General features: G+C 37.9%; 2 protein-coding genes across 4 annotated transcripts in view; both read left to right on the top strand.

Moving 5' to 3' along the window:
• The first annotated feature begins 540 nt into the window (after positions 1-540).
• bnip3lb (BCL2 interacting protein 3 like b) lies at positions 541-18,410 on the top strand. 2 transcript variants are annotated; one of them, XM_042508958.2, is made up of 6 exons: positions 541-890; positions 8,270-8,501; positions 11,050-11,128; positions 11,486-11,589; positions 13,339-13,488; positions 15,124-18,410. In XM_042508958.2, exons 1-6 carry the CDS (start codon positions 833-835, stop codon positions 15,170-15,172), a joined length of 672 nt encoding a protein of 223 aa, XP_042364892.1. In that variant the 5' UTR covers positions 541-832; the 3' UTR covers positions 15,173-18,410. The 2 variants fall into 2 exon arrangements, with proteins under 2 accessions (XP_042364892.1, XP_087927404.1); XM_088071278.1 differs by lacking the exon at positions 541-890 and adding an exon at positions 4,848-5,846.
• A 951-nt stretch (positions 18,411-19,361) lies between these two features.
• Positions 19,362-26,261, top strand: part of dpysl2b (dihydropyrimidinase like 2b) — a 48,074-nt gene continuing 41,174 nt past the window's right edge. Inside the window, exon 1 of one of the 2 annotated variants that reach the window (XM_042508789.2) lies at positions 19,362-19,638. The gene's annotated coding sequence lies outside the window, so the exon portion shown is untranslated. The remainder of the gene's footprint in view (positions 19,639-26,261) is intronic. The other variant, XM_088071277.1, reaches the window with a different exon arrangement.

Raw genomic sequence — 26,261 nt, 5'->3', positions numbered from 1 at the left:
GATATTTCATCAAAATCACTTTATTCTATGTCTCATCTAAAATTCTGACTTCTGTTTTGATAACATGATTAAATATATACAAATATGACTTGACTAGTTTGCAAACAGCAGAATACAGATATATATTGCACAGTAAATTTGTTTTACTGAACTTGTGAAAAATCAGGAACATTGATTTACTTGTCACTTTTAGGTTGCAACAGCTGCAATAAATTAAGTAACAACAATTAGATGTAAAGTTTAACTAAGATTAATAATTTTATTTACTCACATTTCTGGAGGCAATCGGTTTCCTACATGTTATTTTCAGTAAAATAAACTCATCAGATTTTACAGTGTGTGGTGTCTGGTTGCTGAGACTTGGGTAAACATCTGCGTGCGCTGTGTACGTGAGTGCACGCACGCCTTCTCTTCCATTTAACCAGCGCCAATCACAACACATGTATCCGTGCTTCTGATCAATTATCAGTGTTTATAGCTCATGCATGCTCTATCATGTGCTGGTGTTTTGAGTCCCTCCTCATCGTTATGTAACGCGACTCCCTCTGCCTCTTTTTGTTATCAACGGGACGGCGTGACGTCATCACCCAGCTCCGGGAAGGTCTGAGCGGCTCGCGGCTGCTGCTCTCAGACCAGCTAACGGGCGATAAACAAACCCGCAGCGCTGCGTTAGCTTAGTTTTAGCTAGCCGCTCTCTGAAGACAAATAAAACGGAGGCCAATCGAGTCAGCTGCACTATCGCACGTCTGAATGTGTGCAGATAAAGTAGTGCGCTTTTTTGCACTGACTTGAGCACCTTTTATGCAACCCGCCCTGCTCACCAGGCACCACGATGTCCGACGCTGCTAACGTTACTTCTACAGACAACAACGGAGACTCCGGGCTAAACGGTAAGCTAAAAATGATAGCAAACTGCTCGACTAAAACAGTTTGTCAGTGTGTTTTCTGTTTGTGGAACGTGTCGTGTACGTGACTTCATGTTTAGAATAATTTTAATGAGGGTTCTCACTCATTAAAAATAGTTTATTTTGCCCGTTTGTCGTGTTTTTTCCGCCGTAAGGCTACATTAAAGGGGGAGACGTTAGAACGCTATGTTCCGTATGTTTATTGACAGCGGAGGGACCAATCGCGTTTCAGCAGGTGTGACTGACGGGCGAGTCAGCCAATCAGCGATTCACGCCTAGGGTATAGGCGGGATTAAGCGTTGTCAACAAGACGAGATGGAAGAAGTCAAAATTGGGAAAAATGGGGCCATAGAAATTTAAAACATTTACAGTCTTTAATATCTGTAGAAATAATAGAATCAGGCGTATATATCTAACGTCTATACCCTCTGTGTATTATATTTTTAGGTTTCACCAAATTAATTCCTTTTAAACACAGTTTTTGTACTTTACAGTTAATAATATCCGTAGAAATAACAGAAACAGGCGTAGGTATCTAACGTTTGTATTATATTTTGACATTTCAGTAAATGAACCCCCTTTAAACACATGGGTTCTGTATATTACAGTCATTAATATCTGTAGAAATAACAAACTGGCTTTGATATATGATATTTATACCCTCTTATATCCCTTTTATGTGTTTTTAGATTTCAGTAAAATAACCCTTAAAGTAATTCGTGATTTTTTAAATAAATTACTGACTAAATTATCATTTGACAAATATCATTTTTTAACAGACAACTATGTAATTCGTGTAGAAATGCATTATCTGATTACATTTCTGTCAACTTTCACTTTTATTCCTGTATTTCCTATTACAAAAAAGATATACTTCTTCTGCAATACATTTCCCCTGAGCATCTGAGGCACTTACAGTAAAATAGGGAAGGAAAACTGGATTTTGTTCTTTAAATCCTTAAAGTTAAATCCTAATGTTTCTTCATGTGTAATTTAGTAAGGATTAACCTTCATAATTCTCAACATTCTCGCCTTTTTTATTAACAACACTTACTTGTACTTTTACTTTCAATACTTAAGTACATTTAATATCATAAAACTTTCGATACTTAAATACAGTAAATATCAGATACTTTAAGACTGTAACGTAACTAATATTTTAATAGGTTACTTTAACGTCCACCAAAGTCATTTTCTGGTAAGAAATCTGTACTTTTACTCAAGTGTGGTTTTCATGTACTTCATCCAACACTGGAAATGGGATAAGCTACATGTAAGACTCTCTGCTTGCATAAGCCATAACAGACGTAAACAAAGGCACTTTAATCACCCTGCTGCACTGACTCAGGGGCTTACTTGCAGAGCTGCTGTGGTTTAAGTTTTACCTTACCAATGGGGGGGGCTGTGACTTGGCATGCTATTTATGGCCCCAGTGACATGAGGACAGACGTTTTGGACGTGAGGAACGGGGGGAAAGTGTTACAGTACACTGCAGCGTAGGAACATTTATGCTGGTTGATCCAAAGCCACACTGGGCAGGAATCAGACTTTCCAGACACTTTTCTTTTTTTAAAGAGACACACAGATCGGATAGCCAGTGATGGAGAGTTACTGTGGAAGCATTTGTCTGTAGGATGGTAATAAAGTTTCCCCCAGTTCACGACCGTAATTGTACATTTATCAGCTTGTGTTAGGTTATACCTTTCCCCTGTTAATGAGGTGGAAAGCAACAAGTGTTTTGTTATCATCAGTGGTGGAATGTAAGTACATTTTCTCAAGTACTGTGCGTAAGTATAAGTTTGAGGTACTTGTACTTTACTTGAGTATTTTCTTTTCATGCCATTTTATACTCCACTTCATTTCAAAGGGAAATATTGTACTGTTAACTTCAAGACATTTATCTGAAAGCTTTGTTTACAAATTAAGATTTTTGTATAAAATTATAACAGGATTTTTATAAAGTATGATGTTTGTAATAAATTAAATTACCTAACAGTTTACAAAAGTACAGCAGCACCAATAAGTGTATTATTATTGTTGATTGATAGAAAATTATTTGCCAACTGTTTTGATAAAAATTAAAAAAAAAATAAATTAAAAAAAATGTGAGTTTTTTAAAAATCATTTTTATTTTGTTTTTGGTGTTTGTTTGTTTTAATACATTTGAGTTTTGTGAGGGTGGTTGTTTTTTCTTCTATTTTTGAAGGTTTTTTGTGGGGCATTTTCTATGGTTTATTTTAGAATTTTGGTCTTTCTATTTTTGTCCAACAATTTTGATTTTGAACAATTTTTTGAGTTTTTAAAGTTATTTTTCATTTTTAAAAATAATTTTAGGGTTTTGGCATGTTTTGTTTGCTTTTTTTAAAAAAAATATTTTTTCTTTACTATTTTAAATATATTTTCTTTATTAGACTTACTTTTACTTGAGTAACATTGCATCCATGCAGGACTTAGTATGTAGGACAAAGTATTTTCATAGTGTGGTATTAGTACTTGTAATTAAGTAAAGGAACTGCACACTTCTTCCACCACTGGTTGTTATGTTCAAGTGTGGTATCCTTGTTGTATATCTCAGAACAGTCCACCTTTTTGTGTAAATATATCTGCTTGTGTTATATCAATAACTGGGAAGAGACTGGCGAAGACAGGCAAACATTTCAGAAGGGTGAGATGTCTTTTATTTTCTCTGTGGCCCCATAATCCCTTTCTAACACAGCATTAACTCAGCACTATTTTGGATTAACTTTCACATTTGGCTGATAAACTTAGTTACATGTGACTGAGTCAGAATAACTTACGAAGCATAAAAACCACAGCAGATGTTAATGGTGCGGTTCGTGCAGTAAGAGTACATGCTGAGACATAGCTCTAGGGACAATAAGACCTTGCACTGTTTAGATGAAGAGGCCAGCAGTGTGGTCTGTTATCTGAGACTGTGTTATTTCTGGCGTTTCCTGGAGCTCTCCCACCAGTGGCATTTTTATCTAATACCTGGGATCTTTAGGCAAGAGGCAGCCTTGGCCCTCCTTCCTCCTGTCTGAGCCTCAGCATCAGTAGATCAGGGAGGTCACGCCAGGCCTACTTCCTCTAAACCCACCCAACAGCTGATCGCCGCTCTACGGCCAGAATGTTCGGAAGCCTCAGCAGCACGGCAGTGTGGTTTTAGTCCACAGAGCGGAGACAATGGGCTGTCGCCAGTAGCTTGGCTCGCAGTCCGCTGTGTAATCCGCAGGATGAGTGCAAGTGCTGAGTCGAGGCCAGTTTAGGAGGGGGAGGGGTGCATCGTTTGGGTGGTGGGTATAACTGGCGTGATGCCTGAACTGCGAAATTCAGTCCCTTGAAAGCGCATGTGAACGTGGTGTTTACTTACTGTTATGAGGTAATGTGACCTGCTCAAGAGGCCTTCGTCTTCTTTATTTTGGTCAGGACGGAAGGAGAAAGTATTTTTAAAGCTGCAAGATACGGCTGTTCGATTATGGCAAAAAAAAAAGTAATCACGATTATTTTGATAAGGGGTTGACCAATATAGGTTTATTTTTAGGGCCGATACAGATTATTAGTTAATTAGACTGATAATTTGGAATATAACAAACTCCAACACAAACCTTTGTGTAAATGCCTTCAGCAAACAGCTATACAATACAGCAAGTTCCCTGCAACTTTTTAATTTTTTTGTAAAGTTCTTTAAAACATTAAATAAAAATAAATAAATAAAAATTAGGTTTACAGTAAAAGTTCTTCCCATGCTGACACTTTATTTGCACTTTTTAATCAGTTAATTTTATTAGTGATCATTAAAATAAAATGCAGATACAGATAATGGCAAAATGTCAAATATTGGCCCCAAAAATCGACCAGGCCGATAATCTGTCAACCCCTAATTTTGATTGATATTGAAATCACGACTACTTAATGATTTATATATACGTATGGATGCTACATCTGAAAGGAGAGAGGGAATAATGATGGGCAAAGTGTTCTTAATTATACACTGACAGAAATGGTAGCATTTTACAACTCTGGTTAATTAAATTCAACAGAAATAGACTTAACAAAACATTAAAATGGCATGAGAGCCATGATGTAAAAATTAGTGTTTCTGGCGACCGTAGACAGGGGAAGCAACAAACTGTATTTTATACTCATGAAAATAGGATCACTTAAATACCTGTATGCTAAATTTAGACTATTTTCATTGCATTACCTTGCTGTCAGTCAGCCCTTTACAACAGGAAACTGTTATGTTATGCTCTCCTGAAAGCCATCAGACTTCATTGACAGAGTTATTTTACTCCACAGAACACAGTGAGTCTGTGGTCTTATGCTGCTGGTCAGTTTGTGTTACTTTCGGGACCAAGTTGTTTAGGTTTTGTTGTCTGCCTATCCAAACTTGGAGCGTCAATAAAACACACAATTCTCATTTAAAACTCAGTCACAAAGGACTTTAAAAATAAAAGACAAAACGGGAGCGCCTTTGTTAGACTTGTCATGCAGCACAAAATTCAAAAGAAGTACTAATCGCCCGGCCCTAAAGCACAATGAGGGATGTTGTGAAATTTGTCCCCTCCATTCTTCAGATTTTTGCCCCAGCTAACCTTTTCCTTCGCTATAGCTGCAGTCCAGCTCAGACATGTTGTGCCTCCTCAGCTGCCAGCCCAAGCTCACGTACAACCAGGGAGGGTGTAATATATCGAGTCAAGGTCTACAGGACCCCGCAGCACACACACAGGCAGGCATTTACTGCCCTTTCATCACACAGCAGTAAACAGAGCTTGAACCTCTCTGACTGACAGGCTCAGTCTGTTCGTCCTGTCGTCTCTCTGAAGCTTAGGACCAGGAAATCATTCTGACATCTTTCCTCTTTTTCTCATCCCCCTTTTTTTGTCTTTGGCTTTTGAGTGGAAGCCTTTTGGCCGCGCTTTGTGGGAGTGCTGACAAGAGGTATTTTGACATGTCATAGCAGGAAAGGCAGAGGTGTAATTAACGACATTAATGATTTGTTTGCAAATCCATTCATGTGTGCCAGTTTTCGGCTTTGTGCACCTCGCTCACTAGGACACTAAAAACTGCAGAGAGCCACCATTAATCTTCTCACTCACAGCTGTGCTTGTCCTGCTGTAACAAGGTCTGTCAAGGCTCCAACTCTAACTTTCTGTTCTCACTGATAGTTCAGGCAATACAGAACTGTGCAAACATCTTAGGCCACCGTAAACTTTGTTATTTTGGCAAGCTTATAATAATCATACATATTTATGTCTCAGTAGTCTCTTTACTAAAATATAATCAGAACACACAGGAAATATGTAAACAGGTAAATATTTCAGAAACTTAACTTAGGCCAAAGTTACAAGAATTTGGAGTGACCTCCCTTTCCATTTAGCATGTCTGAAATACTCTTGGATAGACAGTGTGAGATTTACAATGCTGATCTTTTGGTGTATTTACACCAGGTTGTTCAGAGCATGTCCAAAGCTCAATATTGATTGTTTTAGCAGCCTTTTGTTATGGTTTCACGATTCCATGTTTACACTAAATATTGACTTCAATCTAAAGAAGTGACTTTGTTCTGACTTTTTTGATGTTCAATTCAATTCAATTTACTTTAATTCAATTCAATTCAGCACATTCAGGCTCCACAGAATCAGATTAATAAGTGTCCACCATAGCACCATAGGGCCAATAATAATTCAGGGAGCGTTAGATATCACGAAATCCCCTAATAATACAACCATTTCCAATGGTATATCTCACCTTCGGGAGGTTATGAAAGTCACAATAATGCAGCATCATGACCGTAACCATGAAGGCCAAACCTGCAATATAGCTCACAGGTACAACATGTATTGTTACTGTCACTCTCACATCAACATACAACATCATCATCACTGTCATGTTTTTTATGCATTATACACATTCTCTGTATTTTTTGTTTGTTTATTTCTTAATAAAGAGCCTGAGGAATAAAGATATGCATCCTCCTTACAACTTTGGTAAAAAAACAAATCTATGGTGGCCTAAGACTTTTGCACATTACTGTATTTCAGAACATTATCACTCTAAATAAAGTAAATAAGGCTAATACTGTTACTGCACAACAAAGAAAATCACAGTTTATTCAGAGTAATCAGTAAGAAGTTAGTAGGCTTTATTCACGACAGACAGAAACATAAATGTCATTGTAGCAAAAGTTGATATAACAATGCTTATTTTCCATTTAGGTGTGTCAGTTTCAGGGTCCAGTTATTGCGCATGTTTGATCACTGGCCTGGTTTATCCACCCTGTTATGACAAGTCAAAATGTCTGATATGAAAAAGCTAATTTGGAAGCTCCTCTCTTGCTCAAAGTGAATTTTTTTGTCAAAGCTCACAATGTTCATATTTAATCAAAAGTGCAGATAGTGAAAAATGAACATTAGTGGCTGTACCAGAGCAGAAGAACAGATAGACGGAGAATTCTTCTGTGCTGTAAAGGCACAAGCAGGCTATTATTCTGGGAATTTGGCCAAAAGTGTGGTAAAGTGCACTGAATAAAAAGGACATGGTTAAATGATTCATTCCATTTGCACATTTCTGATTTTAGTAGCCATGCAGGCAGATAGCCTGCTCCTTGGGGCATATTAGATCTTGCACTGAGCAGGATATTGACTTATTCGTTTATTGACATGACTTTACGTCTTATCAGCTGATCCTGATACTTGCATATGGACATGTCTCAATGCAGGAACTCATTAAAAAGCAATGCTAAATTTTATGACATTGATATTTATGTTGCAGTCCAGCTCTTTTACATAAACTCAGTTGAAACACTACTTTGTAGAATAGTTGGCTAGAGAGTTTGTGTCAGTAAGTTTAGTTTTACTTAATACCATCTAATAATGGTTCTCTACTAAAATAAGGTGAAAAAGTCCTATTTTTTTGCATGTCATTTGCTGTTTTATCCAAAATGCCTTGCCGTATTTACAGCTCATTATTTTAGTTGCATTTAGTTATTTTTATTTTTAATTTATTCATTTACTATATTTATTGGTAGAGAAAGGGGGAACTAATAATCTGTTTATTTTTTATATTCAGATCAAATGCAATAAAAATGCAAATAGGATTTAAATAATACCACTTGGTATATACACTATATTTTGAAAATCTGTAGCACAGGGACTTTGTAGAATGCACTATGGCTTTTTTTTCTGCAGCAGGAAATTAAACTTTTGAATCCCTTTGAAAAAATGGCTTAAACCGACCTTAAAAATAAAATCTGCATTTTTCATATTTGTTGAAAATCATTTAAAAACCAAAAGGTAAAACCTTTGCAGCCCTGGCAGAGATTAGTGACTGAAAGTTAAATGTTTGTCTGTTTCTTCCCTCAGGGTCCTGGGTGGAGTTGGAGATGAACAGAGGCGCAGCCGGAGCGGCCCAGTCGTCCTCCACAGGCGGCACGGCCCCAGGCCTGCTGCCTCTTCCTCAGGTGGAGGAAGAGGAGGCCATGGTGGGAGGCTTGGAGCACGTCCCATCATCTTCCTCGATCCACAACGGGGACATGGAGAAGATCCTGCTGGACGCCCAGCACGAGTCAAGCCGCAGCAACTCCTCATGTGACAGGTAGTGTTAAAGAGGAACGGCACTGATTTTCACATCAGAGTTTTAAGTGCTACTGCACTTGTGAAAAAGAGATTAATAAATCTCTGATAAGAGACTGTGTCCTTGGTAACTCCAGGGGTGTTTTCCTGTAATGTAACTTGACCTCTGACTTGTTAACAAAAGCATTTAGATGTAACTCATGATTAGACAGCATAAATAACGCTGTAAAAATGTGGAATATTTATTTGAAAATGCTACAAACCATGTGTAGATAGCAATCTAATTTTCCAATAACCCTTTAACAAAACAGCAAAGTAAAAGTATTTTAGGGTCAAAAGGCTGTTACATATTCCGTGAATTACAGATGACAGCGCAGGAATTTCCACCACGATTTAAAAGATCAAAGAAAGTCATGAGGTCTTGGGTTCATGAAAGTCTGTGTTTATACTTGTGGAAGATTTAGGACACGTGGTGAATTTTTTGGTCTAATGTTCCTCATGACTTTCACTCAGTTTAGAGCAGCCTTCTTTGCACTGCAACCGCTCTGTTGTTGAACATTTTCTTCTTGTTTTTTGTTTTCGATGCTGTTTTTTCTAACCTGTGTAATCAGCAGCTCCTTTGCATTTCCATTCCAACTGTTTTCCAAACTAATCCAATCCATATTTACATATAAAGCACATTTAAAAACAACAGATTAGACCAAACTGCTGTACATCAATAAATGGATAAAAATAGCATAAATAACATAATAGAATAAATACAACTACAAGGTAAAACCCCCCAAAAATCATAAAAAATAAAAAATCCATCACTTTCTTTTACTTTTGAACTACAGTGAGCAGTGTCGTCTCACAGTAAGAAACGTGTGTGTTTAGGGGGGCATAAAATCTAGATAGAAGAGAAAAGAAGATGACAAAACAGCAGTCTTAAATAGCATGACTGAAATACAGCTTTTCAGTCAAATGTTTGCAGCCTAGATGCTCAAATGGCTGTTCCTCTCCCAAACACTCAATAAAAGCTCACTGGGAAAAGTGAAACACCTTTTTTATGAGAGGCGTATAATATTGGTCACGTAGCTTCGAAAAAACCCTCAACGTTCCTTAATATTTGGGTTGGAAAGTGAAATCAGCCCATAAACGAGGAGTGGCTTCTCTTCTCTTTTATTGCACTCTCAGCATGTTGAGTCAGCTTTGACTCTCACTTCACAGCTGCTCAGGAGCTGAGTTGGCCTCTGAAAATAAAATGACGTCTTTTTCACAGCTTGCCTCCCATTTTATTGAGCACGTTAGAAAAGTCGTGACCTTTCGACCTCCAGCCACATCACTGCGTGTAATCCTCGAAGGCCGCGATAAAGCAGAGCTTATCAGAGAGGTCGGGCAGTCAGCTGTCAGTGAGTCACCTGAGGATGTTTGTGAAAACTGACTGAATCAACAAGCTCACAAACATGGCGCTGTCTTTATGGTTGTAGAACAACCCAGGTGTCATATTTCACAGATTTGAATTAGGAAAATGTTTTCTTTACTTGTCCCTGCCAAGACACACGTCTTCAGTGCACATTTCGTCAGAGAGGTCAGAGTACAGGAGCAGCAGGAGTTTACTGCTGGTAAAACATTCTGCACTCTTCGAGCACATCAAGCTTTCTTGCTTTAAATCTCAAGAATCAAATGTGCATGAAGTCATAAAAAGACTGAAACTGACAGAATAAAGAAAAATATAGTACATATTATTCTTATATTACGTATATAGTGCAGATTTACTATCACGACTTGTATATAAGGGTTAGTATGTCAAAGTATAAGCACTGTGATATGAGACTAGATATCGTTTTAGATTTTGGATATCATAAAATTTTGTTGTCTTTTCCTTCTTTTAAAGGCTGCATTACAGTAAAGTTATGTAATTTTCTGAACTTCAGCTGTTCTATTTATTGCCTTTACTCACTTAGTCATTATATCCACATAACTGATTATTTTTTATTTTATTGCGTAAATATTAAGTGAAAGCACCAACCCTTCAGTACCGTTGCAATGTTTACATTGAGGTATTTGATCAAAAATATCATGATATTTAACTTTCTCTATATCATCAAGTGGTTGTATATGTACATTGTAGATTGTATTGCTGTAATCACTAACAGGGATAATAGTATTTATCAGACTAACCTACATTTTCTGTACTCACATAAACAGTTTTCATGTAGGCAGTTTTCTTATAAGACCCCTTTGGGTCTTATAAGAAAACTTACCTCTATAACGATAATAAATACAAATGTGTTTTAATCAAGAAAAGTGAACAAACAAGCAAACAAAATCAATAAACAAATATAAAGTAAGCATTGTAAATCAACCAAAACAACTAAAAAATAAAATAAAACCTTTCATCTAAATTCATTTATTCACTTTTTAATTTGTTTTTGTCGATCTCCTCTGTTTGAACGTCCGTATTGCTGATTTTTTTGGTTTTTAAAAGCATTTTCTTAAAGTGTCTGATACCTGTAGAGTCCGTGGATGATGTGAAGTTCAGAAGTTCATGTCTTTGCTAATAATGAGGTTTTTGACTCTGCCCACAGCCCTCCGCGGCCCCACAGTCCCCAGGATGACGGACAGATCATCTTCGACGTGGATGTGAGCGGCAGAAGAGACAGCCTAGTAAGAGCTTGCGTGCCTCTCAGGTTCTCCATCAGTCTGTTGTCATAGCAACCTCAACCACTGGCCCTGAAGTGGTGTGTGTGTGCACGAGAATGACAACTGCTGTCTGCCTTTAGTTTCCATGGAGATGGCTGCCGCGCCCAGTGTGGATTTCTGTGTCTTTTGCACAGCATGTGTTGTCACTTTTACTCTTCTTCTTCTTCACCCTTTTTCTCTTTTGGTCCCCCCTCTGCAAATCTTTATATGTTTTCTGTACTGATCTGAGAATGAGTCTCTTTGTTCATGACACAGAAAATGTCTTGCCAAATGCCGAGGTTGCTAGTTGACGTGTGCATGTGTGTGTGCTTGTGTCTTTAGTCAGAAGAGGACGCCTTGGAGAAAGAGAGGGACATGGACATCCTGATGAAGGACGCAGACTGGGTTGCTGACTGGTCTAGTCGACCGGAAAACATTCCCCCCAAGTAAGTCTCAACTCAGTAAACATCTACGTGATGTTTCCATGGCAACTGAATACACACAGCTGCCTGTGTGTCCAGAGAAAGTGCTCAGTCGTTAAGGCAATAAAGTCAGTCCAAAGCACAAATGTAAAACCCAACTGCCAGAAATTGTGTATGAAACTCTTATGCTGACAACTTTTGGAGAGCTGAAGATTAATTGATCTACAAAGCTGAGCATTTTTTTTCTCAAAAATCTGATGAAAGCTGACATTTTGTCCTGTGTAGACCATCTCTGATTTTCTTCCCATTCAAAATGTTTGTTATGCTTCAAAGCTGGGATTTTTGCCAATGCACAGTCATATAACCTGTTAACTACAGATTATTTTTGCAAAACTACATGCCTACCACCAAACCTCTCACCATACAAAGCAAAACAATATAAATCACTTGCAAAAGAGAACAATTCTTTCAAAACTCTTCAAACTCTTAAATCTTTTTTCAGTACAGTACACACAAAACATCATTTGAATAAACACACAAAGCACCATCTGCAGACTGGTTGTAGAGATGAAAAACACTTTATGGCTTTTGCTTTTCCTGTGTGCGGGTCATCAGTTCATAACAAAGTTGCCATACATGAAAACACCAAGTGTAAAGAATGGATGTGTAATCCGAACATAATACACTATTAATACAAATAAGGGAGAAAAGGTCAGATCATATTTTCTTAAAATCCTTTAACAATAAAAGTGCAATAGAAGAGAACAATAAACATCTGTTAGAATAAAAGAAAATAAGCAGAATCTCACCGTCTTTAGGCGTCTTCATCCACACTTCATCCACATTACATGTGATTTTGTCTTAAGTCAGTCAGCTCATGTATCAATGTGGAAAGACTGTTGCCAAAATAGTTGAGCAAATGGTTTTGCTCTAAGTGTGTTATTTAACTGCAAACTGTGTATAAAGCAGAGAATGTGCATCCAGTTTGACACACTTTCTAAACTCAATAACTGCAAGTGTTAAGAGATATTCCAATAGCAATGCTCCCATGAAATAGAAAGCAGCTTATTTTGTTCTCTACAGCTTTTTCAAAGCCAGTGTGCCAAGGGCTAGCAGCAATAACATGGATCAGTGTGTGATACATGTATGTATTTGTGTGACAGTCTGCAACGACGCTGCCAAGATAATCAGCAGCTATTTGTGCGGACTCAAACACTCATACATATATATCCAACACTGAAAATTGCCATGAAATGGCAATTCAAGTTGGCATTCAAGTTGGAAACAAATGCACACATATTACGTACCCGTTTGCACAAGTTTGAGCTGTTGTACATACAAACAGTTTCTCTGCTAATGACACTGCGGTAATCGAAATAAGTCCTCTGTATCTGCTTGCTGAGGCTTAGAAACTTGCCATGCAAAAATCATTTTTTCTGTGGGGGTTCATATTTCCTGAGCTGATGCACTGGGACGGATTTAGGTCTGAAGTTGGGAATACCCACTCAGTATCATCGACATGTGACTAACAAAGGATTGCAGTTACTTTTCAAGCAACAGCCACCAAAACAGACTACAGATGCCATCTAATGTTATAGCTTCACTTTTGATAGCTAAATTATGATCCTGAATTAAAGACTGAGGAAGTGAGAGTGATTTTTTTGCATTATAAATGACAAAGAATTAATATTTGGGGGCATATTTACTATGTTTGGCAGGTGTCAGGTTTTCAATCGATTGTGCTGTGTCTAAAATTACTGTCATTTTTTGCAGGGAGTTTCATTTCCGTCACCCTCGACGCTCAGTAACACTCAGCATGAGGAAGACCGGGGCCATGAAAAAAGGAGGAATTTTCTCTGCCGAGTTCCTGAAAGTCTTCATCCCCTCGCTGCTACTATCACACATCCTCGCTCTGGGGCTGGGGTAAGAAAAAACACCACAGATCACAGTACATCAAGCCTGGCAGTAGTTTAATGAAAATATAGAAAAGATTTCCATTTTGTTTAATCACTGGACGTTAAGCGCTGATTTTTTTATGTTCCTTTAATTTTTCTTAATCATGTAGAAGATCACAATATTTTTAGATTTCCCAGTTGTACATAAGCCCCAGTAGGGGGAGCTGTAGATCCGCAGTCAGCTGTGTCCTCCCTCTCTTTATATATCTGTGTGACAAACTAGCAGCGCAGCTGCTGACTGAGAGGCTGCACACCTGCTGTCTCATAGTGGGCTGCGACACTCCCAAGAACACTCTGATGACACATGTTATAATAATCCTGGCTCCTTAATCAGATACTGTCACAGTAGTGATACTTGTTTTCTTGTATGTGATGTGGTGTGCAATGAGTGTCATTAACAATCCTGTCATCATCTCATCATCTCCGCTCTGGATCACTCTGGAGTTCACTCAGCGATACACTAACTTAGAGTGGTGTCTCAGTGAACTGCAGCTGCTGTTCATGAAGAAGTTCAGTAGAAAAATGACTCATAGTTCTGTTTTTGGTGTGTCTGTGTATTTTAATGTGTCATGAACCTCTTCGTATATGCCATTTAGAATTAAGGGTTAATTTGAAATGCTGGTTTTGATGTTCATAGCTTCTATGTAGAGATATACTTATTTGTTATTATCAGTCTTGGCCGATACCAGCCGTTAAAAGTTATATCAATAATATTCTGGATTTATCTAATTGCAAAATGAGCATTTTGGGGATTTATTTTTCCATTATGAAGTCTTCTAATACTACTGTTAAATTACAAAAACATAATGAAACAATTTGTTTACTTTTCAAAGAAAAAAAACCCTTAAGATGTCAGAGAAGGTGTTAGATGTGTAATTGTGCATTGTTGAAAAATTCAAGGGCTGCCCTTAATGACTGTTTTTCTATTTTTCTATCGATTACTCTATGGACTATTTTTTAGATTAGTAGATTAATCTAAATGATTTATTTTCCCCCAAAAAAACAAATTTGCCTTTTTATTTGAATTTATTTTATTTCAACAAACTTTTTGTCACTTTATAATGCAGCACAAAACAAATGTACACACACTTGCAAAGAAATAAATTAAGAAAACTTATTATTTAAGTCATTATTGTAAGCTTGCAGTGTAAACAGTCCCTGCCTTTTGGGTGAATGTTATTCTATTGCACATCACACGCTGCATACACAGTTTTTTTCAGTCTTACATTGTTGTAACTGAGCAGCTAATGTTGCTGCAAGAAGTTAGCGAAGTAAGTTGTACGCCATGTTTCCGAGTACAGTAGTTTCTGTCTGTTAATGCTGAGTTTCTCCAAAAACAAACCAGATTAAATGACGTTATCTTCATCATCTTTTTCTTGGCTGCTTGCTGTAATCTGCCTGATGCTGTGTGACGGTGACACAGAATTTCAAAATAAAGGCGAAAGAGGATGATATGGCTCGATGTTTATACTTTGCATCGATGTTATGTGATCGTTGCTCATTAAATCGATATATCGATGCAGATCCATGGATCGTCAAAAGTCAAAATGCGTGGATAGTGACGTGTAACCTGCTCCGTGTCGGTGTACCTTCTTCTCGACAGAGTCTACATCGGAAAGAGGCTGACCACGCCACCCGCCAGCTCTTTCTGAACCCGAAACAGAAGAAAAGTGCCTGAGAAGTGGCCATGAGTTGTTGGAGAAAGTTTTGCTGTCGTGAGAGGAACGCGCCCGTCTCTTCTCCCTCTGTCCCGCCTGCTTCCCCTCCTCCATCCCTGAGATATGACATGTTCTCAGGAGAAAAGCATCTGCCTTTTCCCCCCTTTCTCTCTCCTTCTCCTCCCCACCCTTTTTTTTCTTGATCGGCTGTTCTGACTGTCTGTAGATACCCCCTCCCTCCCCGCCTTACATCCTTCACTCACTTGTGTAAGCTTTTCAAAGAATGATAAAGGTCAGATTTGGCCCTGCGATGGGGTTTAATGTTTGTAACGGGTGGGTTTTCAGGGAGGGTCGCAGCATCAAACCAAACTCTTCTACTACACACGCTGTCCCCTCGATCATGTGACAAAAGGGGAGGACTGTCCAGTTTTTAGAACTGACCACAGATTGTGCCACCTACATGAGTAGCCCAACGTCTCTTAAGGGTTCGACCAAATTCAGAGTCGGCTACGCGAACTGAAATGTGATCATGCCTTTTTGGAAGTAGCCATTTTCTTTAGGTAATATGTTTTTTTTAATTTATTTTACAGAAGTGGTGGTTTATTGAGAAGGTGTAATGATGAAAAAAGTTTCCGTAGTGGCCATCCTGAACCACAAGCGCTCATGAATTGCACCGGGGAAGTCTCTGACTGTCTGCTAAAGGAGAGATTTATGTGACATTTCTTTCACTTTTTTTTGTGAAATTTAAAATCATTTCCGCAACTGAATGAATTTTGCAAAGTGACAATAACTGGAAACCAGGGTGTAGGTGTGTGTTTTGCAGGCAGCGTGTTCTCTCGGTGTGTACACTAACAGTATTTTGTGGTTTGGGTCTCGGGTCCAGAAAAGAAAAAGGCATCTGTCCAAACAGTCGGTGTCCATGTTGTCTTTTTATACCCCTTTTCCACCAACATAGAGCAGGTTCTGTTGTGGTTTCTGCACCTAATTTTGAGCCATTCAGTCCATTTCCACCAAAATAAATTGGTTTGGAACATGAAAAAGTTGGTAACGACAATGGGTTTTTCATTTTGTACAGATTAGATGGAGAGAGCAACAACGGAGAAGTCAAGTGAGAGATTTTTGGAAAAGAAGAGTGTGCAGAGGTCTCATTGATAGATGTTCATGCTTGTTTTTTGGAAAACAAATATTTGAAATAACAGAACAAATGCTCTGGGGCAGCTAATGTAATCTGCCATTTTTGCTGCTAGTGTTAGCGTCCGCTGTGTGTTGTGCAACGCTGTCCTTGGTGACACCAAGGAGGTTCAAAAGGGGAGAAGTCACCGTCTTACATTACCACCACTGGGATACAACATGTGTGCAGTGAAATCTGGTCCGCAGTTGCTGACAGACGTCATAAAACAAAAAAGTCTGTAATAGAAGACCATAAACAAATAATTACTTTTTGCAAATGTGTATTTTGTATCCAACAACATCAGTGTGAGTGTACTTAAAAGTTTTGTCAGGCTGAGCACACATAAAGAGGCCAAAAATAGCACACCCAAAGATCACCTGAGCAGACATCATACCTTTATTTCCAGCGCCGCCTGCTGTATTCTTCCAACATTACAGCTCCGGGGAACATCGCGCATGTTTTATACTTCATAGCTCCCATCGCGTCAAAGAGTGTGTCCCAGATGACACATCCTTTATTACTATGCTCAAAACAGGTTGAAACACCAGAAAACAGAACTGTTTCAACCTTAATTTGGTGGAAAAGGGGTAAGAGTGAGCTTCTTGGTTTGTCTGCAACATATCGTAGAGCTGGTTTGGTCCTGACTGCTCAGTTCCCAATAACTTTTACTCCACATGGGGCCGGATATGACATGGTGCTTTGCTGATTGTTTCATATTTTTGTGGGTGCAAAATTGGTACCAAAACACGAGATTTGAAATGAAGAGATCGTGCTTTGTTGACATTTGTTTCAAGGATGTTTCAGTTACTTTTATTTTCATGAAAGATAAAAGTTGTATGTTAATCTTGAAATAATTGAGTTTTAAGTTTAAGATATTGGTTGAAGAAAAGTGGCTTTTCTTGAGAAAAATAGCCAGCTGTGCTTTCTAACACTCCAACACGTTTGCCAAAATTTCCACAAGCTGCAGATGAAGGGAACTGATTCCAGGGTATTGACAGGCAAAAGATGAAGCTCAATTTAGCATTTATCGCAGTGACAGTGCAGACTAAAAGTTTGTTTTTACCTAGCAAGGCTCTACTTTATGTGTAAACACAGGTATTTGGCAAACATGTTCAGTGAGGTCCACAGCATGATTTAAAAAGCTTGATATCAGACATCAGCTCCAGGTCAGTTTTGGACCTCCCACAGCCAGACCTGGGTCAAATAATATTTGATTTTGACGTTCAGATCTCATCAAATGCCAAATGTTTTAGTTAATAAACTCCTTTTAGAGCATTTTTTGTTGCTGAATGCTCATTTTGACTTAAAGGGTGATCCAATGAGTCTAAGTTTTAAAGGTGAGCATTATACTACCTGGCGTTACTTTGTTGCCTTTTCAGAAAGTGATTTCATGATTAAAAGCATTTCAGTGTTACATTTCACAGAGCAAGAAAAACAGTTTTTAAAGTCACCAATGCACATCACAGCTATAAGAAAGTTTATCTTGAAGACAAATGTGAAGAGTCTGAAAAAATACTAAACTTCTGCGATCGACAGCTGCTTTAAGTAAAATTAGACTGAAATAATTTTGCTGCAAATACTATTTGACCCAGCAGGTCGACTCAGGACGTGTTTTTGTTTTACCTCTTCTGACAGACTCATTAACTACCAACAGTGTGTGGGGTTTTGTCTCCATGACAACCACAGAGGTACTGTTGTATTGTGCAGCAAACGTGTCTGCCTGTGTTTGTCCATGCAGCATTTGACGGTGGTGTTTTGGATTGTTCTTTCCTGTTTGGTTTGTTTTGAGTTGTCTGTTTTAAGTTTTCCTGATGTTGCATTAAGATTGTGAACGCACAGCGCGGGAGTTTAAACGTGAGGTGAGAGGAAACAGAACCCCTATTGTTGATGGCAGGGCCTAATGTGAACGGGAAATCGAAGGTGTGGAAAGAGACTTCCCTCAGACTGCGATGGTCTAACAGTAGTTATTGTACTGATGCATTTGCTTTGATTTTTCTTTTTCCCACTACATTGGAAGAATTGATAAACATTTTGTCATTAAAGATTACCTGAATGAAGCTATTCACTGAGTGTGCCTTTTTACATTTTATCCTGAGGGACGGTTTGGCGCTTTTCACTCTTCATTTTTGGATAATTTTGGCTGTGTTCATGCATATGGCATACATTTTGGCAAGATTTTGTAATTTTGTTTAATCTTGAAATTTCAAGCTCAGCTCCTACAATAAGTCTAAAATACACTGTGTAAACAAAATTGTTACATTCATACTGTTAAGGGCAAAAAAATGCGCCATTAAAACCCATTCAAACGGCAATATTTGATCTCAGCCATCCGAGCTTTTTTCAACCTGATAATGTCATCTTGTTAAATTTTTATTTTATGTTATTTATTTTACTTTTTACTGAATGAAGAAAATACATGCTATTTCCACTAGGTGTACTCTTACAATCAATGTTGCTGCAAATCACTGACATATCCCAGGATGTGATCATCAAAAAACATATACTTTGCATGTAGTGTATTGAAAATAATTTTTGTATTTATTTATTTATTTATTTTTTTTGTAATCTAAAGACATAGTGGTATCATGAAAAAATGGCATTTAAATGTCTAAACTCTGAAAATCAATGAAAATTTAATCTTTATGATTAGAACTGATGTTGGTTAAAATGACAATTCAATGAAAGTAGAAAATACTATTAAAGTATAATATTTTTTAAAGTTTGATTTTATGTGCAATATTAAAATATTAAATCATAGTTAACCTATTTAAATACTTACGTCTTATATTTATTTATTTATTTATTTATATAATATTTATTACCATGATAAATATTTTGTTATTAAGATCAAATGGGAGAATTTAACCATGCTGGAGGTATATTAACGAGTATGCTTAACTGAGGCCTGTTTGAGCGCGTGGACCATGGATGTTTTAGGCCTAGACGCGCGCGCGCTTTAAACACTGCTCGTGCGGAGGTCATACGTACGCACGTGGCCAAGCACGCTCAGGTCGTGTCACTCGTAGGCGGAAGTCGTTAAACTAGTAAAGTTTTAGCGAAGATTTGGCAAGTACTGAGCATATTACCGGATAAGTGAGACTTGGACGTCGCTGCCCAAGTTGTGTGAGAGTTTGTAAACGGATGTTTTGATTATAGTTTTGCTGTTGTTTAAACGTAACCGCCTTTACTCCAAGTTTTGGTGAATGTTAGCGTTATTTTGTTGTTTTTTGTTTATTTTCACCGCGGAGGCAAACGAGAAAACAGTCGACACAAAGTCAGCTGACATGCGGTGAGTAACTGACATACAAATGGTCATTTTGCGAGTGAACTGTTCTTGTAAGGCTTTGAACAAATGATACGTGCTTTTCCGCCATTTTTAAGGTTTGTTTATATGCCTAAGTGATGGGTGTTGGGCTTAAATACGTGTCTTTATACTTTAAGTTGGCATTATAGCTTTTTGTTACATTCATATTTGAAAGTTATTCAAGTTGTGAAATGACTTTTGTCGTTTTTTGTGACCACAATAAGTCATAAGAATTGTTTGTTGCTGTTTATTAACAAATGTTAAGACAGGCTACATGCTTTTTTAGAGGTTACCTTATTAAGTAACCTCCTCACCTGTCTGAAGGTCTGACGGATGGACTTTGTGTACAAACCTAAAGCTGACAGTTTTTGCACTTTCCAGTGAATAATTATGTATATTTTATGACTTTGGTTAATGTATAATGTAGCAATGCAGGACTAGCTAGCACATTGAAAAGAGATTAAGACTAAAGTCTGGATTTTTGTATGCTTTTGTTTACATTTTACAGAGAGTGAAAAAAATGTACTTTTTTTTGCTTTAATGTGACCTTTTTGTAGGACTGCACAAAATGCAAAAAAAGACATTACAGTTATTTTGTGGGAATGATAATTTTTTTCCATTATATTTTCACTGAAAGAATGCACATAAAAATTATGATGTTGTGTGTTTTGCTTGAATTTGTACCAAACTAGGATGGGATATCATTTATTTTCATTTTCAGGTCTTTTTCTTGTCACCTTTCACTAATTTCTTGCAATTTGTGGGATATTTCTTGCCAAGTTGCTTCCTGCCTTTTCCCCCCGTGTTTAAGGAAAAAATCAAACCAATGTGCTCAGGTTTCAAAGGGTTAAACATCATGTAAAAGGCATCTGAACGCAGCCCAAGAAAATGAATGTTGATCCAGGTCTCAAAGGGTTAAAGCAGAGAGAAAAATGGAAATATTAACATTTACATCATCTGCTGAGGGCGAGTTCAGCTGTAAAATGACTGAGCATAGTTTACACGTATTATCACTCTGTTTGCAAGTTCTCTAATCATTTTAAGTGTTAACCGTAAAACATGTCTGAAGTGTTTTTTTCCCGTCTCCTTAGTTCCACACCCTGTCGCCTTGAGTAGCTGTCACAGGTCCCAACCGTTGTTTTTGGGCGTGATTCAGCAGCAGAAGCTTTGTGCAGTGAGTTAGCTCACATAGCTGAAACCTGAGGCAGCGGGCTTCTCAGGAAATGACATTTCCTAACTGGCTGGATATTCCTAAGAGCTCTGCTTGACACTTAAAGTATGAAGACACAAAGATCAGTTTGGGATAAAGAGGTTAGAAGACACTGAGTTTGTCTTTTATAGCAAGAAGCAGTTACATTTAGGGCACCTGTTGGATTTTAGATTGTTTACCGTCTCTTGCTTTGAATCTATGTGTGTCCTCGAATGCCTCGCTGTAAAAAAATCTGTTTGTTCGAAGTTGTCAAATATAACATTACTAGAAGTGTCAGGTTGTCCTTCGTAGAACTCCCACCCATCAAAATTTTTGACCTTGACCTGCTTGTAACTTGAGCAGGAAGACACCATGTCAGCACCGACTTTAACTAGTTGAAACTGCTCTTTAAGGCCACGCGCCGCGTCTACGTCACTCTGCGTGTTTACTCTCTCATTAACAGAGGACAACCATCGCTGTGCTGCACAGAGCTGACTGAGAAACACTGCACTCCAGTGGCAGACACTCTGCAGTGCTGACTGTCACTAGTGTCTCCTTATATCCCTAAAATGTTTTCCCACAGTTACCATGGACTTATTGTTATTATATACATATTTGTGCTCAAAGCACCAAAAAAAGTAATCTGAAAAACCCAACAGCAATGTCTCTTTCCAGCAATCATGACCTGGTTACTCAAGATAATCCGCAGACCTTGTTGTGAGCAGCTTCATGTAGCAACTTTTTTTTCTTCCAAACCAAACCCTCCATATAATTTTTGAGCCAAACCATGATGTTTTCACTAAATTTAACCGTGTGCTATTGTTGCACTTTGCAAGTTCATTTTGAAAAACACTGTTTGCATCTAACAAGCAGAAACTGTACATTTCCTTTGAAAACAAGACACAAAGCATGGTGCAGAGTCATTGACAACTGATGCAAGAAGATACCTTGTGCATCATATTTAGATCTTACAGTCCACTGACCAAGTGGTGATATTTGACAAGCTGAGATTTTTTTTGGAAAATAAAAAAAAAAAAAAAAAAAGATTTTGAGCTTGTCATTGACCTTGAAATGAACATAATTTGAACATATAATAATGCTATTTATAATTATAGCTCTCTGGACATTTTTTTTGTTCCAAGCCTTGATTAAAAAAACCCCACACATTTATTGCAAAGTCTTCCAAAGAAATCAAACTGTTTTCATCAGGTTTCAAATATTTAAATCCTTCTTACAGGTATATGAATGCAGGACAAAAAAAGTGATGTCAATTCTGGTTTCAGAGAGAAGTGCTTCTTGTTTTTCTCATTGGAACATGGAAGCAGCATTGTATAAAACAAAGATAATGAGATATTAATTGATTGCAGAAGATTGAGACTGGAGTGGAAAAAAAATCATTAAATAATTGAAGAAAATGTCAAAAAAAAAAAACTTCACATGTAACCGATTGACATTTCAGTTAACCTACTTGATACAAAAGGTGTAAATGTCAAAGGTTTACAAAATACAAGTTAAAAAAAAAAAAGAAAGAGCAGATAAAGATCTGAATAATCTGCCAGTTTTGATTGAAGTGTGTGCAGTTTTAATCAGGTAACTGATGTGAAACAGATCTCTCCTGAGCCCTGCTTCCTCCTCAACAATGCCTCCTCCAGCCCTCCTCCGTCTTCCCTATATGGAACCTCAGCACACCTGTTCCCGGCCAATCCAGAGACACTGAGACACGTAGCTCCTCCCACTGCAGCTGATGGCGTTACCATGGGTTACGGGGTGGTGGCCGGCTCCTGTCTCCATCCCTTTGGTGAGGAGACTTTCCCTCTTCGGCTCCAACACTGCAGCAGTGATCTCTGCCAGATAAAGACACGCTATTTGATGAAGTGAGAAGAGGAAATCAGAAGTCCTGACGGTCCGTCAATAATTAGAAATAATTCAGAGTGCTCATGTGCCTGATTAGCTTTTTTGTTGGATGCTGCGTCTGCAAATCAAAACAGCTGTCGTGTGCTGTAAATGTGGAACATCAGCTGTGTTCATGCTTTATTTATAAAGTCAGCTGATCAAACAGTTAACACAAGTTGCAGACACGAAGGCATTAAATATAGAAAAAGCAATTACTGTTTATTTATGAAACAAAGTCAGTGGCATACAGTGCGTGACAGAAATGTCTTTTCCTGTTGGCAGGCGGATTTATCCTGTTTGTCTTTCCTTACTCATTTCCTCTTGTCTTCTACAAGGAAGAAAAGTGTGATAAATCCCCACTCAAATCATTTTTTAACCCTTTTTGCAGTTAAAAATATGTCGAAAATATGATTTCAAATTTAAATTTGCTGATTTTCTACCAGATTTGTAACATAAAAATGTGGGTAGCATGTGCAGTGTTGTGCAAAGTAGCATTTTTTTGCATTTTCTTGTATTTTAAAAATTGAGGCAAAAAAACCTTTCTTTTAACTGTATTTCAAGGTACTTTGTCACCAGCCAGCCTTTATATTCTATCCTCTACAAAAATGTCCAAACTCCCATTATGTCACCCACCAGCAAGAGTGTTTATTGATCCTGTGAATTGCAATGCATTGTGGTAGTTACTTATTTTCTACCTTTTGAGTGAAAGTGAAAGCCACAGCCCTTTCCCTATGTTTTCTCTGTGTATAGCAACATTGTCAAAAGTGCTCACCTTTCTACTGTTGCCCAGTTTTAGGAAATCTGATATTTCCAGCAGTGAAATTCTACTTTAATATTATAATTTTGTAATAATCATTCATTTAAATCCTTGGTTATAAATAAGAAATGTTCATAAATTTGAGACTCTGAGTTGGCGGGCTGGTGCACATGTTTGACTGACTGCAGAGAGACAATGTGAACAAACATGTAACTGTATTTTACAAGTTATGAACAGACAGTGCTCAGTTGGCCGTGGTGTTAACAACCACAACATGATGTTGACATTTGCAGCTACATTTTTGAGCTGTTCACTGGGCTACAACTCACTGGCTAACAAGGCATCTCGCAGTGGACTTTTCACTTGGTGCACAATACATGTGACCATGTTGTAGATAAGGAGAGATTACCGTTTTAATGTGGGCTTTCAAATGTGAGACTTTTTTGTCTCAGGCTCCTGAGCAGTGTGCAAAGTGAGCCGCTGCCTCAGGGCATCAGACAACCAGGAGCCCCAAATGTCCCAGCTTCTCTGCATTTCATTAGATTTTTGGTAATTATCTCAACCAAGGAGGTTATGTTTTATGGTTTGTTTGTTGTTTTGTTGGTCTGATTTTCATGAAACTTGCTGATTGGGTGTGGCATGAGCCAAGGGAGAACCAAGTGGCAACCTCTGAGACTGAAAAATGAAACAGAAGTGCTAAAAACCGCAGTTCATCGATAAGCCAGTTGAGGGTGGCTCCAAAAGCAAGTCAATCCCCATAGGCTCCCATGTTAAAATGCCCAATTTTACATCAGAAATAAACATGTTTACAGCCTGGTACAGTTTTGGTCTCTATAGCTAATTTCAACATCCTTTAAAACTGTACAAGGACTGAATTTCTATATACTATGTTATAACCCATTACATTTTGGAGGGGATCCAAATCACGGGCATGTGCACGAATACGTCAGTTTTTCACTTTCACTTTAATGCTGAGAGTTAAGGCATTTGATGTCGCAGGAGGCCTGCCTTTCTAGCTTTCTGTTGTTTTTTTTTTCTTAATTTAACTTTTATTTAACAAAGTAAAAAGTCCTTATTAGGATAGTAACTTCTTTTGCCAGAGAGACCAGATAAATTAATCCAGGCTTGTTCAGCAGTAAACGGGAGAATGAAACTGAATTGGATAGTGATTCAACTCTATCAAATCTTAATTTGTCTTTGTTGTGGCCTCTTGAAACATTAGTGCAGGCTTCGTGATGATTTTCTAGCAAAATCCAGCAAATATTAAACTGGCTTCATTCAGATTGACAAACTTCTGTGTAAACTGAACTAAACAGAACCAATAATCTGATCTCATTAGCAGCTCCAATATGTTGTGACGAGCAGCAGCCCATTAGAGAGTCCACTCATACTGCTGATCTCGCTACATGTCCGACATCTGTTCATGGATGCCAGGACCATGCCCTTCCTGTCCAGAGACCAGACTCTCTCTCCGCCTCTTCCAACTGTTTTTTGGGCACCCTGCCAACTTTCCCCTCTAATTATCTAACACTCCCCTCAGTCTCTGCCTTCGGTGGAGGTTTTGTTGTGTGGAACGAGAGTGTGCTCGCACAGCTTTTGGGCGTGGCTGCACCTCCAACGTTTTCACCTTTCAGAGTCCACCTCTGACATTCAGACATCTGACTTTTGTTGGCCTCTCATGCAGGGACGACCACCACCCACCCACACACTCACACACACACACGCACATGCACTGAGGCCCTCGCAGCCCTCTGGGAGGGGAAATAGCCAAGCCATTTGCTGCCCACCACGTTGTTATGGAAACTGAGTCGACATGGACTCAGTGCTGAAATGTTTCCCATGGCCACTTGTGCAGTCGAGCTTTTGTCTGTTATAATGTGAGTCAGGGATTAACAATGTGTGTTAGAGGAAGCTGTTCCTGCCTCTTATTGATCACCATGCAGCACTGATTTATTTATACCACACAGCCATATAGTCTCTGTGACGCAACATTAAAAATTAATAATGTCCATTACAAACCATAATTAATGCAGCTATTGTTGAAATGAAAATCTGACTTTATTCTTGACTTGACTTCATAGTAAGATGATGAAGGTAAATCTACAAATGTAGGGTACTACTATTTGTCATGTACAGTACTGTGCAACAGTCAAAGGCCACCATAGACTTGTTGTTTTAGCAAAATTGTAATGAGTATATATATATATATATATATATATATATATATATATATATATATATATATATATATATATATATATATATATATATATATATATATATATGTATGTATATATAGGGCAGGGAACATTTTACTGCACAGTAAATACTTTTATTTTAATAGTATCATCAGCAAAGTGCCTTTGCTGATAATACTTGCATACTTTTGGAATGGGTTTGGAATGCAGGACTTTCACTTGTAGTTGAGTATTCACAAAGTGGTATTAGTTGCTACTTTTATGTATGTAAAGTACTTGAGTACTTCTTCTCCCACTGCAGGTCAAAGTGGTCAAAACTACAGGATAACATCTTACTAACCTCATGACTCCTCATGCTCTTTTGTGCTTTGTGTGATGATAATCCTGGCCTGGTGGAGTAATATTTTTTTTCTTTGTCAAATAAAATAAAAATAATATTAAAAAAACAGACATTATAGCTAACTAACACTCTTACTCTACTGTGTCGATGAGGATATTTAAAAGCAGATAAATTCAATGATATGACCTTAGTTAGAGTAATATAACCGACTGAATGAATTTCCAACATCAG

The sequence above is a fragment of the Plectropomus leopardus genome, chromosome 20 (assembly GCF_026936395.1).
Source record: "Plectropomus leopardus strain MGB_pleo_1.0 chromosome 20, ASM2693639v1, whole genome shotgun sequence".
NCBI classification, from domain to species: Eukaryota; Metazoa; Chordata; class Actinopteri; order Perciformes; family Serranidae; genus Plectropomus; species Plectropomus leopardus.
This window is presented reverse-complemented; position numbering and strand designations above follow the sequence as displayed.